This window comes from Ovis canadensis, chromosome 2, assembly GCF_042477335.2.
Source record: "Ovis canadensis isolate MfBH-ARS-UI-01 breed Bighorn chromosome 2, ARS-UI_OviCan_v2, whole genome shotgun sequence".
NCBI classification, from domain to species: domain Eukaryota; kingdom Metazoa; phylum Chordata; class Mammalia; order Artiodactyla; family Bovidae; genus Ovis; species Ovis canadensis.
In genome coordinates, this window is record NC_091246.1 from 183,617,143 (window position 1) to 183,634,383 (window position 17,241).

A 17,241-nucleotide genomic window follows, 5' to 3' on the forward strand; every position below is an offset into this window, starting at 1 on the left:
CATTTTGGTGGTACTCTAGAAAGTTTTGCTAATAAAATTAATTTTTTTTTCAATAAGAAAAGTATCTGAGGAGGACAGTACTTAATATATGATTAGGAAAGTGGTTGATTGGTAATCATCTCTCTGTGCAGAGATGGGAGTAATCTATATTGCATTCTTATTAATAAGGACTTTAACCTGGAAGTGGTGACTTCCGAAACAAGATGCAAGAATCTGGGATCCAGGTCTGTTCCTAGACCACCTGACCAAGTCAAGCAAATGCTGATTTTTAAACTGTAGTGATCATGTGACCCTTCTCTTATGAAAGTGAAAGCGTTAGTCGCTCAGTCATGTCTGACTCTTTGCAACTCCATGTCTGATTCTTTGTGACCCCATGGACTGTAGCCTGCCAGGCTCCTCTGTCCATGGGATTCTCCAGGCAAGAATACTGGAGTGGGTAGCCTTTGCCTTCTCCAGGGGATCATTCCAACCCAGCAGTCGAACTTGGGTCTTCCGCGTTGCAGGAAGATTCTTTACCATCTGAGCCACAAAGAAGACCACAGTGAATACCCTGTACAAGTCTGACTGCAGTTTTACAGACAGACACAGTGGTATAGCAAGATGTGAAGGAGTTATGTGAAGAGCTCAAGAGTTTTCAGTCTAGAGGGATAAGAGTCTAGAGAAAATTATTAAAATTTGTAAAATCAAGAAGGATTTGGAAAGTTGCATAAAAAAAAAATCTCAGAATACTCGACCAAGGGCCATCCCAGAAACCTTTGAAGAGGTTGTCTTAATGTCAACGACGGGAAGGAACATATAGCAAACTTAAGGAATTTTCTCTCAGGGTTTATGCCAGGTGAATAATTACATAAATTCAAGAAGGGCTTCTGTGAATTCATGGTCAGCACAGACATTTGGAACATATTCCTGACCTTTTCCAATTTATGTCCTTTAGTCACATCCCACTACAATATTTTATGTGATCTTACTACTAACAGTATTAAGTCCACAGGATACTAACCCATCCTGAGGTAGCACGTCTTTTATGTTGGTTTAAATAACTTGTTCTTCACCTTGACAAAGGAGTTTTATAATTATTTTTTTAAATATGTGTCACACTAACTCCCTTCATCTTTTCTCCTTTCCATTCCCTGTATACCAGTGTTGTTTGTTGTTGTTTACTCGCTAAGATGTGTCCGACTCTTTATGACCCCATGGACTGTAGCCCGTCAAGCTCCTCTGTCCGTAGGATTTTCCAGGCAAAAATACTGGAGTAGACTGCCATTTCCTTCTCCAGGGGATCTTCCCAACCCAGGGATCAAACCTGTGTCTCCTGCATTGGGAGGTGGATTCTTTACTGCTAAGTCACCAGGGAAGCCCGGGTACTGGTTCACCAGACCCCCAAAGTTCCAGTCTTCCTTCATATCAAAGAGAACACATGGGTTGGAAAACAAGTTTGCAGTCTCCTATATATTTTTAAAATCTCAGAAAGCTTAAATCCAATTTGAACTTAGGAGCTAAGTCTCCACACGCATTCTGAAACCATCAAATTGAATTATACTCTTCCAGAAGGTCATCTTAATGCCACAGTCAAAAGTTACCCAACGTTTGTGAGTAAACAGCCAGTATAGTCATTTTAGACTGCTTTAACAAAACCACAGAGTAAACTTAGAATGAATAACCTCCATGTAATTGATATGACTTTGGCAACAGACTTAGGGTTTTTTTTAACTTGTTTCAGCCATACAGATGAAGAGAAGGATGTGCAAATAAAGAGATCTGTTCTCCCATCTGCAGTTTAAGTTTATATTGCCAGTGCCACATGTAGCTTAAGATGTTTAGGAACTTGGAGAGAACTCTTGAAAAGACTTAGGTACATGAACAATTACCTTATAGGAACGTATGCCAATTAATAATATGGTACGAATGTTAAACACCCGTAAGTTGCTCTTTCTGGCTGGTAAATTACACTGGGTCCTCATTGCATGTTTGGCTGAAACTTTGTAGATATGATCAAAGTTCTCAGAGTAAAAATGAGTTTGGGTTTTAAAGTTTTCCATTTTCTGAGGATTTATGAGTATGGAAGGGAGAAAAACAGTGATACTGAATGAAGTAGTTTGCTTGAATATATAAGAGAGAATAGATCATTGCACTGAAGCAAGTATATAACATTTTAGGATAGACTGAAAATCACAGCTTGCTAATTTGGGAGTGTTCCCTGAGAATGTAATAAGTCTGTGAGCAAAGGAAAATCAGTAAACCTCATTTGTCTAGGCTTTTTAAAAAACCTTTCTGGTGTCAACTCCAAAATAGATTTTTTGAGAGAATGGGCTCCATCTTTTCTATACACAAGGCAGCCTGCAGCCAACTCCAAGTACTTTGCCTCATGTTTGTAATTGTTCATGACAGTGTGATCAACTAATCCCCAAGGAAATGGCTGTCACATGGCACTTGCTTAGGAAATAAACAAGGTAGCTGTTTAGTGAAATGTACTCAGGTGCTGCAGTAGAATTCCGACCACAGAGGCAAAGGTTTGATTAGTCTTCAATTCCGTGACAGTACAGGTATCATGTACCTGCAGAGGCCCTCACCTCTCCCTGACAACCCCTTCTGGAAACTTTCTGAGCACCTACTTTGTAATATGCACTGTGCCAGGCTTATCACCAATGAGCTATGGTTACATGAGGTCAGGCTAGTTTTTTAAAAAAATCACTTTTTTGATACAGCCAGCAGGTAGCCAGGAAGGTCATCAAGCCTCCTCTTTCCAACTCTGGAGCTTATTCTCTTTTCATTTCATTCTTCTGAATATTTAGACTAATTGGGAACTCAAGGCACATTTGCTTAAGTCTGTCCTATACAATAATCTCTTTGGACAGATATGTTAATAATACCAGGAGTTTTGGTTTACATATTCAAGCAATTAAAGATTTGTGAGATAGGATCTGTGAAAAAAGAAAAAAAAAAAAGTTGAGATGCTTTATCTGGAGAAGAGAAGGCTGAGGAAAAAAATGTTTTTGTGGCCCTTCCCAAACACTCCAAATCAGTGCTAATGCAGATTCCACCAACTTGGAAATTTATATTATCTGAAGCAGTGCTGGAAATAAGATTTTCCCTTTGCAGCTATTTTTGAAAATAATGTTACAATGTAAGGGAACAGTGTGAAACAAGTTTGGAAGATTCAAGAAGAAGAAAATTATAAGAACAAATTGTTTTAAAAGAGAAAATCCTCACTGTTTTGTGTAAAAAAATATAAGAAGTTACTGAATAATTGTAACTGTTCACTACAAGTAGTTCCCAGGAACTTGCCTTTGTGAGAACTTGGTTCTTGTACAGCTGTGGGTGTTGATATTAAAGGCAATGCTGACACTCAGCTTGGCATCTGCATTCCTGAGGATGAGGGCTAGAGGAATGATGCCAGACCTGGGACCTCCAGCCCAGTGATGCTTTGAGGCAAAGGAGGGACTAAGGTGGATGCTGAAGCCGCATTGCCTGTGCTATCCTTCATCTTGGTCACTGACCTTTGCTCTAAGGGCTTGGAAGTATTAAGAAATCTGTCTTTAAAATATTCAGTTATTCTGAATGATCTTATCCCCCTGGCTATCTGAATTAATGAAGTCTGGCTGTAAGAGAAATATAGCTACACAGAAAAATGAAGTCAGCTGTTTTCTCTGGTTGCTGAAGTGAGAAGAGAAAGCAGCAGTTTGGGGTTTCAAAGGAAAAGTTCATATTCAACTTAACCTCAGGAAGAATTTTCTAAAGATGAGAGCTGTTTTTCATCCACCTCTGGTTTCTTGCACTCCATGTGAGCTGACTACGTGTCCGGCACTGTGCTTAGCATGGATGATGGAGAATAAACCAGACACTCTCTCAGCCTATAAATCTCATCATCTCTATCAGCATATAATTGCTGTTCAGTGGAATAAAGGTAAAGTAGAGTCAGGAATGGGCTTCCCTGTGAATTCTGAGGAGATGGGTAAAACCCAGTCTGCCCCCAGGATGCTAGTAGTCTAATAACACTTATTTTGAGAATTGCTGCCATTTTCTGAATGATAGCTATGTACCTGTTCCAGGCATTGGGCTGTTGTTTATTGTACGCTGTGTTTCTAGTCCTCAGAGCACCTCTGTGATGGAGGTTATATAATCTAATTTTCAAATGAGGAAATTAAAGCCACCTGCTGGGGCACCTGATTCAGGAGCAGAGGGCTTATGCTCACTGATGAGCTGAGTGGAGATTTTGTATTGCACATCCTAAGCTAACAGTTGAAAAGCCCCAGGTTGAAATGTTTCTCCAAAATGTCTTCTCGCCACCATCGCACGCAGAATGTCACCCTTCTTGGTTGCTCACCCCTAGCCCACTCATCCCCTCTCTCAGGCACAGTAAATCCCTCTTTGCTGAAGTTTTGAGACCAGACGGTATTCCTAACCCAAGTACTCTCAACATTCCTTCCAAAAAAAAAGGGCCTAGAGATCCTTCTATCAGCTGCTAACAGACTGCAAATCTGTTTGTTTCCTTTCCTGCCATAGGTATGCAAAATAAAGGTGATAGTAAGAGAAGGTCCCAAGTCCATAGTAAGGAAGAGATTCCCTACCATGCTGATGTGCCATGAATGGACCCCAGGTGTACTGAGATGTTGAGCCCTTGGGTCTCAGGTAGTCAGGGGTCCAGGAGCAGGTGGTGTGTTCCTTGGTGAGTCAAATAATTCTTGTGTGTGCCAGGACTTTAAAAGGACTGGGAAGCACTGCTGTAAGTCATCTCATGAAACATCTGGGGCTTATTGGTGGTGATAATTGAGAAAACTTACCTTGGGAGACAGAAAGCAAATGGGATGACAAGTTACGAGGGACAGAGAAGTCACTGATGACCTTGAGAGAATGAAACCTGCTGATCCACCTCGTGACCCAATCCTTAAACTCATTGTCAAGGCCCTTTCGGCAGCTATTTTCATAGACACGAATGTGAACTTAGACTTGCTGAGGTCAAGACTGAATCAACTCATTGTGGATGCAAAGCCAGTGTGTGCCTTTGAACTTTATTCTTCAGTTCAGTTCAGTCCAGTCGCTCAGTCATGTCTGATTCTTTGCAACCCCATGGACTGCACAGCAGGCCTCCCTGTCCATCACCAACTCCTGGAGCTTACTCAGACTCATGTCCATTGAGTCAGTGATGCCATCCAGCCATCTAATCCTCTGTTGTCCCCTTCTCCTCCTGCCTTCAGTCTTTCCCAGCACTGGGGACTTTTCCAGTAAGTCAGTTCTTCGCATCAGGGGGCCAAAGATTTGGAGTTTCAACTTCAGCATCAGTCCTTCCAATGAATATTCAGGACTGATTACCTTTAGGATGGACTGGTTGGATCTCCTTCTGAACAAGGGACTCTCAAGAGTCTTCTCCAACACCGCAGTTCAAAACATCAATTCTTTGGCACTCCGCTTTCTTTATAGATCAATTCTCACATCCATACATGACTACTGGAAAAGCCATAGCTTTGACTAGATGGACCTTTTTTGGCAAAGAAATGTCTCTTCTTTTTAATATGCTGTCTAGGTTGGTCATAACTTTTTTTCCAATGAGCAAGGGTCTTTTAATTTCATGGCTGCAGCCACCATCTGCAGTGATTTTTGGAGCCCAAGAAAATAAAGTCTGTCACTGTTTCTACTGTTTCCCCATCTATTTGCCATGAAGTAATGGGACCAGATGTCATGATCTTTATTCTTATCTTATTCAATTATTTTGTGAGTTCTTATAATTCCCTGGGGAGGGGGGCAGAAACTGACTTCAAAAGTACAATATCTAACACGTTTTTAGGTTACAATATTTTTTTTTTATAAACTGTGAGAAACTTATAGTGCCTTAAAGAAACTACATAAAGAAGGTGTCAGCATTTTCAGTATAAACTCTATTTCCAAAGGTTTTTGCATTCTGGAGAAATTTTGCTTGAGGGGGAACTTGGCATATGGTGTCTGAGTTCCTGACTGTCCACACCTCATTTCATAGGTACTTACAATTGAGTCCTTCAAATTCACTACATTTGGCATCTGTAATTTTTAAAAATAAAAAGATGGCTTTAATAGAAGATGATTTCTGAGGTTAATGTCAACGCACACAGTTCTGAGAGAATGAGGAAACTCAGGAATACCAGATGTTCTGTTTTATAGATTCTAACCAGGACAATATTGTGGAGGGAGAGAAGGAAAAGAAGAATAATTTAAAGGGACAGATGTGAAAAAATGTTGGTGTCCTCAGAAGGGCACAAGAGTTAGACTTCCTTTATCATTCTTCCTACCCCAGATTTCTCCCTGTCCTATTCCTTGCCTGGTGATCCAGGCCAGGCAACATCAACAGGCTTTGACGTCTGGGGCCTTTCCCTAGAAAATCACTAGAAAGGTTTCCAAGAATCCTACTTTGCTTTTTGAGTCTGCATTTCAGGGGACTATGTTAACGCATAAAATGCCTACAGAATTCTTCAACCAAGCCAAAAAAAATATTGCCCTTGGAGGCAATGCCTATCATCAAGCCCAGAGAGGTAAGATTAAAAAAAAAAACCCACCCTGGCATGGAAGTCTACAGATGCGATCCAAGAGGGTGCAGGCAGAGAGACTGAGTAACTGTGGTTCTCAGACACCATGCAGATGCCAGAAATGCCAACCACTGACTCCATCTTCAGGATAAGCACGGGAGCCAGCTGGTTTTCAGGGCCAGCACCAGTTCCAAAGGACAAGCCGGGCTCTCTGGCCAGAAGTAGGGGGCCATTGTGTGTGCTTTCAGCTCACAAGGCTGCCTTGGTGGCTGTTAACTGAGCCATTGAGTGAACAGAACTCTAGAACTGTTAATTGTTAAATCCAGAACTGAAGCATCCTGAAGATGCTGGGAGGAAATTATTATGGCAGGCACCCTGGGGCACACAGGGACTGACACATCAAAGCAGTTACATTCCATGAATTTTTGATCTCCATCCCTAAAGACTGATCCACTTGCTTCTGTGTGAGACTGAAACAATTTAGATAGATAGTTAAAATTGTCCCAAGTACAACATATGGACATGCTGAACATGAGGAGTGCTATATATCTAGGTTAGCATGAAGAAAGGACACCAAATTTTGAATAAGAAGATCTTTCTTTTCTGGCTGTGCATTCCCATGCAAACAGCTGAGTATTTTTCTAAAAGTCTCTTTTGTAGCAATTGAGTTTGCTTAATTGAGGAGAAAATGAGCAGAGAAGATAATGAAGAATCTGGGAAGCTGAGTGAGAAGAAAGCTGACCGGGTGGAGGCCCTGAAATGAATGGACCTAAAATTTAGCCCTTGTAGTTCTAGGAAAGATCTCAGACCATAGTTACGTGATTCAGGGCCCCTGAAGTCCATGACGAGTCTCATAAGATCAGATGGCATATGAGATGGCTAAGTGGCACCATACTGGAGAAGGGGTGTCTGCGCCTTCCTGCTAACTTTCACTTTGGAGACTGAGTCCTCTCTTTTGATGGGGACTCCATCTTCCTAAGAGCTTCTAAAACCAAGCACTAAACCTAATAGAACCTATAAAAGTCAGCTCTGTACCCATCTCCACCCGCTTTGTTTTCACCTTAGTATCTGGAAATTTCCAGAATTCTATTACTCAGAGCAAAGAGGTTTCGAGGGGGAGAGTGAGGGAATATATATATCTGCTCTTCAGATGCTAATTGCTGTACATTCAGTGAGATTAGTAAGAAAAATCCTCAAAGATAAACTGTATACCTATCATATATCTACTGAAATCTAATAAATATCCCTAGCATATTATCTATGTCATCATTCATTATTTCCTTCACTCAGCTGTTGATGGTATGCTAAATTTAAGAAATTCCACAGTGAACATATTTTTATTCTCACAGCAACTCATAAGGAACTTGAGACCTTGAGGGGTTATGGATCTTCTGTGGCAAGTTCACACAATTAGTTATTAGCAGAGACCAGACTCCAAGCACCACTGAAATGTTAGTTGTTAAGCCTCTTGGTACAAAGATCATGACATATTCTATTACATTCCTCACCATGCCAAACACAGTGCTGAGATGTTCCTATTCCCCAGTCCTAGACTAAGATGGTCATACAAATTATACTAAGGATGTTTCATTCTAAGATTGTAATGTGAACAGGAGGCTTTTGGGTCACAGGCAAATCTTGGACGCTATCTCATTAGCTTAGATAAACTGCACCTCATTTCAGGAGTTAACTATGTAATAATTTTTTTCAGATATTATATTTTTTTCTTGGATAAAAAACATTTTGAAGTTGAGATGTAACCAGCAGAATGTGTCACACATATGGTGAAATCAGCTTGGTTTGTTTTGGCACATAGTGGGATCCCTGGAAACAAGAACTCCAAAGGGCACTGATGAGTTTTGCCATTGAGAAAGGGAGATGGAAAGGCAGAAAGTGGCCCTGTAACCTTCTCAGTAAGAGCTTAGATGGCAGTGGAGTCACAGGAAACCTACACGATAGGTGATGTATTTGGGGGGAATGCCCTTGTAGTGAATTACTTGTCCTCACAGTCAAATTGAGAGGCCAGAGACTTAGTGAACTACTGGACAGATGATAATTCATGGTAGAAGATGCACAATCTCCTTTGTTAGGACATTGCTTCAGTTTGTTATATGTGCTCATTACTCTTCTTATTTCAGTTAATAAATGTCACCCGTTGATTGAAGTCATATGGTTCTCAATTGAAATAAGAGTGAGCAAAAATAATTTTTGGCCTCTAATGACTGTTCTTTTTCTCTTACAACTCTAGACAACCGTGCACATTGTATGTACACATGACTCTTGCTGTCGATAATGGCCAGCCTTCTAACTTCGTATTATGTTATGAGAATATGTCTGTGTTCAAGTAAATGTCTGTTTCATGCCACTCTTTAGAAACTTACTACACCCTTAATAGTACTTCTTCCTTCTAGATATCCCCTTTCCTCCAGACCAGATCCGAACACTCATGATCCTTTTCTCCTTTTATGTGAGCCATCTCTAACCCTCACTATGTTACTCTGTCTAGAAACAAACTGCCAGATGAGGACCCTGGACAGTGGGATTGGAACCTTCCCACTCCCAGACTCAGGAACTCGCGCAGCGGGACGGTACATACGCCAAGCAGACTCCCCTGAGGACACTGACCCCATCCTGTCTCTCCAACCGGCCCTTTGTGCAGCTTCTTCCATGAGAGCCCAGACCCTTGAAAGAGAAGTGCCTTCCTCTGCAGATAGCCAGGGCTCTGCAGACAACGCCATTGTTCACTCCACATCCGACCCCATCATGACTGCCAGAGGGATGCGACCTCTTCAGAATCTCCTCCCCAAACCAGCCTCCTCAGGTACAGTGCCCCTTACCTTTCAGATGAGATTGTTTTCTCATCAAAGTCATGTACTTGCTGACAAAAATGGAAAACAGGCAGCAGGAAAGATTCCCACCAGGTCAGTCAATGGCCTCTGCCCATTGGAAGTGTGTATACATGAAATCCCTTTATGTCCTTAACCAAAAAGTTACAAAGTGAAGTGAAGGCGCTCATTTGTGACCGACACTTTGCTACTCCATGGACTGTAGCCTGCCAGGCTCTTCCGTCCATGGGATTCTCCAGGCAAGAATATGGAGTGGGTTGCCATTGCCTTCTCCAGGGGATCTTCCCAACACAGGGATTGAACCCAGGTCTCCCGCACTGCAGGAAGACTCTTTAATGTCTGAGTCCCCAAAAGTTATAAAAGTAAGTACTGAACATCATCAACTCAGTATTATTTAAGGAGCCTAGGTTGCCCTAGTGTCAAAGAACCCACCTGCCAATATGGGAGACCTAGGTTTGATCCCTGGGTTGGGAAGATCCCCTGGAGGAAGGCATGGCAACCCACTCCAGTATTCTAGCCTGGAGAATCCCATGGACAGAGGAGCCTGAGGGGCTGTGGTCCATGGGGTCGCAAAGAGTCAGACACAAACTGAAGCGACTTAACATCCACATGCACAAACACATGTAAAGGAAACCGGCTGGTAAGCACAGGTATATGGACATAGAAATCGATACAGAGAAACCTATATGACATACACTTCAGGTTTTATCTTTCAGATCTTAACTTTGAGTATAGACCAATCTAGGCCCAAGACATAAATTTAGCTGAAATGTTGTTTGCCCTCTAACCAGAAACATATGTCTTCTGACATATTCCTATCCTGTTCAAATGTATTTATATGTTGAACTATAAAAAATGTAGTTTGATATATTAGCAGTAGATTGTACATTAATGACAGTGGAATGGAGGGAGCCTTCCACCTGAGAACTATCCTTCACTACAGTCAGTTGAAACAGGCTTTCATGATTAAAGACAGGATCAGGCTAAGGGTCAAAGTTTTTTCACTGTTCACTCAGGATTAAAAATATTTATTACAGTTCAGGATGACACTAAATAATTTGTAACTTGTATGGCCCATGTTGCATTTATGATGTGCATAAGCATATGAGCTAGAATTCTGAAGGCTTTCATTTATGATTTGATGATGAGAAAGCAACCACAAGTAGAGATTATACCAGGGGCTTCTGAGAAATTAGAAATGAAGACTTTTCGTTAAACATCTTTGAATCAGTGTGATTGGGTATTTCCATGGCTGAGTTCTTCCTCCACACAGTAATACTAACTGCTGTGAATGTTTCATCACAAACTTCTGCTCATCTCAAGCCAAGGCTACATTTTAAAAGGCCTGAATGCATATTATTTTTGAAGTAAATGCATTGTTAATTAATGACACAGCCTCCAGAGATTCAGGGGCGAAATCGTAGTTATAGATTATGTGTTCCATGCCTGACTAGCCACATGTGTGACCTCAATTCAGCAACTGGCGGCCGAGCAGACTCCATGATTAAACACTGTCATTATAACAAATTGAATAGAAACCGCAAGCCTTGAATTGCTTCATAGGAAGAGAATAGGAAGGAGATTGTTCTGATCTTGCTGCTAATATTCAGTGCTCCAGTTTTCTAAGGTTTGTGTCTTAATTAAATCGTCATGAAGAGTTATAAAAAAAAACAAAAAGTGGTATATGGTAGAGAGTGAGGTCAACACGATGCAGGACATTTTCGTGCTGTCCATCCTGAAACTTCCTGCCCACCTTAGGATGGTGTTACCATGCGTCAGAGGCAAGGCCTGCTTTCCAAGACGTCTCTCTCTTCTGTGACCATTGGTTACTCATCTTAAAAATTAAGGAACAGAAAACTAGATGGAACAAAAGGAAGGTAGTTCCACGCATTCACTTCTGGTTAAAATATGTATTAGAATTGGTTATTTTCTTATCCCCATATCAAAAATGGAAGTAACTGTACAGATCTCCCATTGCCGATGAAAATACGATTGCTTTGCTTCTGCTCACAAGCAAAATGCTACTGAGAGGCTCTCATAGCATGTCCTGTTGATAATCATTGAGGCTGGAGCAATAATAACAGCAATTCTCCATTCTGACATGAGGAAGAGCTACACTGTGCAGGTTAGTCCGCTATTATGTGTTACGGAGGAACTCTAATCGTTCTCTGCTAATTGCACCCTGGCTACTTAAAATGTAATCCCTGGGCCAGCGGCAGCCCCTGGGAGCTTGTCAGAAATGCCAGTTCTCAGACCCCACTCCAGACCCATGAATCAGGATCAGAATCTGAAGTGTTACAAAATCTCTGGAGGTGTATGCACATGTGAGCTTGCACAGTACTGCCCAGTGAGATCTTTAAGGGCCTCTGTGTGGTCATGTATGGGTGTGAGAGTTGGACTATGAAGAAGGCTGAGCGCCGAAGAATTGATGCTTTTGAACTATGGTGTTGGAGAAGACTCTTGAGAGTCCCTTGGACTGCAAGGAGATCCAACCAATCCATTCTGAAGGAGATCAGCCCTGGGATTTCTTTGGAAGGAATGATGGTAAAGCTGAAACTCCAGTACTTTGGCCACCTCATGTGAAGAGTTGACTCATTGGAAAAGACTCTGATGCTGGGAGGGATTGGGGGCAGGAGGAGAAGGGGATGACAGAGGATGAGATGGCTGGATGGCATCACGGACTCGATGGACGTGAATCTGAGTGAACTGTGGGAGTTGGTGATGCACAGGGAGGCCTGGCGTGCTGTGATTCATGGGGTCGCAAAAAGTCGGACACGACTGAGTGACTGGACTGAGCTGAACTGAACTGAACTGTGCAGTTTCCCAAACCACCTATTTCAAAATGGTCTTCATCAGGTTGCTAGGAAAATCAGGGCTCCTTAAGCAACCATGTTTGGGAAAAACTGCAAATTCAAATCCTCCCTTTAGAAATCATGACTGTCCCCATCAGCACAATGAAGACTCCGAGATGTTCTCCAAAAATGAAACCCATTTGTTCGTTGTATATTAACACATGCATATGGAATCTAGAAAATTGATACCCATGAACCCATTTGCAGGACATAGTGGAGATGCATACGTAAGAGAACAGACTTGTACACACAATGGAGGAAGGAAAGGGAGGGATGCAATGAGAGAATAGTGTAGAAACATGTATATTACCATATGTAAAACAGATAGCAAGTGGGACTTTGCTGTGTGACACAGGGGGCTCAACCCAGTGCTCTGTGACAACCTCAAGGGATGGGATGGGGCAGGAAATGGGAGGGGGATTCAGGGAGGGGATATATGCATGCCTGTGGCTGATTCATGTTGATGTATGGCAGAAACCAACACAATGTATGAAGCAATTATCCTCCAGTAAAAAAAAATCTTTTTTTTTTTCTAAAAGAAGAAATCTATTTGCTATTTGATGTATTAATATAACACCACCTGGAGAATGATCAGTGTTTCCCAAGAAGTTTGCCCGCTAAATGCTTTGTAACATGGAAAGTTTGTCAACATCTTGAGGAAAAGTGGTCCGAGGGCAGTTTGCCTTTGGGTCTCCAAGACTGAACATCCTCTAACGGTGCATACAATTATGCAGACATTTCTGTTAGCAAGACTTGCAGGGGACAGAATGTTGGCAAACCAAGCTTTTGCCATGTTTGGACCTTTTTGATTATTTCTATATGTCCTCCCTTCCTCCCTAAACTTGTAAAGAGTTGAAGAAAGCCAATTGTGATTTCATTTACATTTCCTCATTTAGGAAAAATCGGTTCCCAAATGCAGAGTGAAGCCGAGCCAAGGTCTCAAAATTGTTCATCATTCGAATATGTCGAAAACACAATGGCAAGCAAGCCACTTCCAGCCTGGGAGGGTGATGGCGCTGCTGCAGAGACCCAGGTAAGGAGAGATCGCCAGAAGGGCACCCTCCGTCTGCTGGGCCTGAGTGTGAAAAATGACCTCCTTAACCACTTCTGTGGTAGAGTTAATGTTAAATCAAATTTGTTGTGGTTCAGTGAGGAGTGACCAAGGCCCACAGCTCTCCTTTTTTCCTGAATTATTAGATAACACTGTGTTCTTGTAACTCAACTGCTTCTGCCCATCTGCACCCTGACTCTTGAGGTAAGGATTCTCTGCCCTGATGAGACATTGTGGGACTGTCATTCACTCTCCCAAACTGTAACAGCACCACTTAGAATGAGTTCATGATTATTTTTTCATTATCTCATCAGTTACATTAACTTTACCTTGCACCTGTGAAACAGGTAAAGCAGGCGTGATTATATTCCCTTTAGGGATTAAGAAACTGAGGCCTGGAGTGGTCAAATGACTTGCTGGGGTCAGCGAGACATGTGTTTCTTCAGTCCTTGTCATTTTCACAGTCCTTCGTCCTTCATCCTCCCTGAGATGGCACACCACAGGCCTCCTGGCATGTGATTGGACCTGGGGAGGAGCTCAGGGCTCAGGGACTCTTGGGTCTTCTCCAGCAGCTACATGGTATTTCCTCCTTAGCACCCTCCCGCTTACCTCTTCCAACTCATTACCTGGGCCATATTCAGCCTGTACGTGATTTCTCACCTTGTCCTTGAGCTAGCCCACTTTAGGGTCTTTGGTGGTGCCCACACACAGTGAGAAGAGTGGGTAGAAGGACATAAGAGTCAATCACCAGAGCTTCCTGGCTCTTCCTTGACCCTTCCTGCTCTTGCCACCTCAGCTCTCCCACTCCTGGCATTAGGAGACCCCGTTACTATTTCTACTAGGGTTTCTACCCAACCATGATGAGCAAATACCAGATTAGCCCACATCAGAGATCCCACATAGCCAGTGTGGTGGAGCCTTCTTTAAGCCTTTAACACCTCGGTGTGGAAATGGGAACCTGGACAAGTAGGGGAAATGATGCCCTGGGCCCATAGCCTCAATGTGCAGCAGAGGACACCAGCTCCAGAGATGCTGGACTGCGGTCAGGGTCCAAAGGAAAATTACTATGGCACTAAGATTAGAACTCAGCCCTCTGAATTCCATGTCCAGCACTCAGAACAGGGGTCTGAAATGGAAAGGAGGAAACAAGTGTGTTTTGTCATGCCTTAATCAGACACAGAAATGTTAGGCTTTTCTCAGTTTCCTCTAAAGCAGTAGCTGCCACATGTAAGCAGACATCAGAATCATGTGGAGGGCTACACGGGATGTGTATCTTGCTGCCTGCACCCAGAGTCCAGTTTGGTATAGATGGGGTGAGATCCAAACACTTCTAATAAATTCCCAGATGATGCTGATGCTGATGGTTCATAGAACACACTTTGAGAAGCAATGCTTTAAGGACTCTGTGCTTGCTTTGTAGAACTAAAAAATTTATAAAACTCTAAAAGACACCCAGACTTGGAGGGGAAACAGTTCAGAAACAATAGGTAGTGATAGTGGCAAAGGGTTCAAGCAATTCCAAGAAAGTAATAAAACAAAAACAAAAAAAGAGGGGGGTGTCATTCAGTGCTGGCAAGAGGGAACCTCTATGAATATTTATATCCCCAACACAGACACACCTCTCTGGGGTTCCTTCCTCATCATCCTTCACCAGCTCAGTTCATTGGAAATCCTGCATGGTCTTGTAAGAGTCATCACTGGGGCTTGGAACTCATAACTCTGCTTCATTGACTGCCAGGGAGGGAAAGTGTAAAGTATGGGTTAGCTTTATATTTCTAGTTCCAAGTACAGTGGTTGGTTCCGTTCATGTCTCTTGAATAGAGGGATGAAAATGCATTTCATCATACCCAGCTTCTGCCAGAACTCTAGACACGGGCCTCCCTTGGAACCACTGCTGTAGACCTGTCATCCTTCATAAATGTCATCCTTACTAGACCACTGATATCTCCTGGATTGAGCTCTGCACCCCCAGAACCTAGGACACCACTTAGCCTAGAGTAGGTACTACGATGCTTAGCACAGAATCTTTGGAATGGGTGAATGAATGATTAAATGAATGAAGGAATAAAGGAAATGAGTAATTGCTTGGACTCATAACCCTAGATAAAGGAGCTTACATCCTAAAATATGTTTTTATCATTTCTGACTAAATGGCACCCTCCCAAACAGATTTAACTTGAGAGACATATCCCACACATCTGTGCATAAACTGCCTGGGGTGGGTGTAGAATAATCGGTTCTAAGAGGGCAGTCTGCAAATGTAAAAGAAAGCCCCAAATGCTCTTGATTCTACACAAAGGGGTTGAGGTCTTAGATACTAGTATTCTGCTTAAGTGCACAGTGTGAAAAACCGTCCGTACAGTTCGAACAACCTCAACAGTTCCTGAACTTGGCTTTGTTGCCATACCTGTGACATCCTCATGGGTCATGTCGTATGTTCATGTGAGCAGGAGAGGAGACCGATTCCCTTGACCTGTGAACTGTTAGTAGATTCAATGATTACATATAACCCTATAGAGCCAGCAATTGTGTACTTCCCTAAAGGCTTTTAGTCTTTCAGGGCCTGGAATAAAATTATGTATTGGGCAAACACGTATTCTTTTGTTCCCAAGGTTGATTATCGTCATACTCTCTGATACTTGAAAGCTAGTGGTGAGATCAGCTAGATAAATAAGCCATTAGGCTTGGGGCAGCAGCTCTAATGGGCACTTGAGAAAAATAAGATGCCATAAAATAGTGTACAGAATGCAGAGGGGGTAACTGTGGGGACTGCCCCATACCTGGACAGTGGCGGCATATGGCTTCATCAGCGCATTCCCATTTCTGCAGCTCTGATAACCTAATAGAAGGCACCAGTTCCACAGGAGACAGAGCAACAGACCAGGCAGTGAGGATGGGGTGATGGGAATAGAATTCTGTGCACAGACCAACAGCCAGATCTGAACATCCTCGCAGGATGCGCTGTCGATTTTGACTTGCATGAATAATGTTAACAGTCTCATATTACTCATTCAGGACAAGGTACCCAGAATGTGTGCATACTCTGCCAGCGGCAGCAGTGATAGTGACAGTGACCCGGACTATGGAGATAATGGTTTTGGAGCTGGAAGGGGCAAGTTAGTGAAAGCAATGAAGAGCGCCACCCCAGGTAACACCCGCCGGGCCCCCAGGAAATTCAGGGAGGCTCTCTCTTGGGTAGCCTTCGATCATGCCTTTCACCAGGCTCTGTTTCAGCCTCACTTAGATCTTACATCTTAGTTCCACGTCTCTCCTGAGATCTAATTTCCTGGTACTTGTGGAACATTGTCTACGCGCATCAATTTGTTTTCTGGTATTATCTTAATGACATTGCAGTGCAGTCTGAAAGGATTTTATTTCCAAATCTGGCGTCTCCCAAAAAGTCTCCAATGGAGTTATCTTTATAATGAAGGGATGGCTATAAAGATAACTTTGTTCTTAATTACACACTTTGGCAAGTTAAATCACCCCATGAGCTATGGATGGGGTGTTCCAGGCTCTCTGTTCATACCATGCTCTGTAACTCTGGACCTGTTACCCATCATGAGCAGGTCTGTTTACTAGGCTCAAACTCCCTCACATTATTTTTATTTGAAAGAGAATTGGCAGTAGAAAAGCCTTCATCCTGGGGCATTTAAAAATATATATAGTCAGATGGCATTTCCTTACAGATACAAGAGGACAGATGACCCCTAACGCAGAGTGTGATCCAGGATCTGCTTTTCTCCTGATCTACTCTGGATTATCAGAAATACTTTAATGAATCTATGGAGAATCATTCTTTCCATACTAATCAACTTTTATCAAATACTAATTTGGCAATTATCTGTTGTAACCATGACTGTCCTTTTTAAAACAAGTCTGGTATGTTACTTTTGAAAAAAAGAAATTAACTAGTAATTATGTGTGTTACCAGTTTTCCATTTGTCTTGGCATTTGTGACATGTGAGGTGAGATGGGTGTGTGAGAATAATCATTAA

General features: G+C 42.4%; 1 protein-coding gene across 9 annotated transcripts in view; it reads left to right on the top strand.

The window, feature by feature from the left end:
* NCKAP5 (NCK associated protein 5) overlaps positions 1–17,241 on the top strand; it is a 1,138,328-nt gene that overhangs the window by 1,050,779 nt on the left and 70,308 nt on the right. For 8 of the 9 annotated variants that reach the window (XM_069577706.1, XM_069577704.1, XM_069577707.1 and 5 more), the window contains 2 exons: positions 9,001–9,315; positions 13,089–13,225. In XM_069577706.1, coding sequence (XP_069433807.1) covers positions 9,001–9,315; positions 13,089–13,225 — 452 coding nt within the window. Of the gene's footprint in view, positions 1–9,000; positions 9,316–13,088; positions 13,226–16,258; positions 16,392–17,241 lie in introns of all 9 variants that reach the window. The other variant, XM_069577709.1, reaches the window with a different exon arrangement.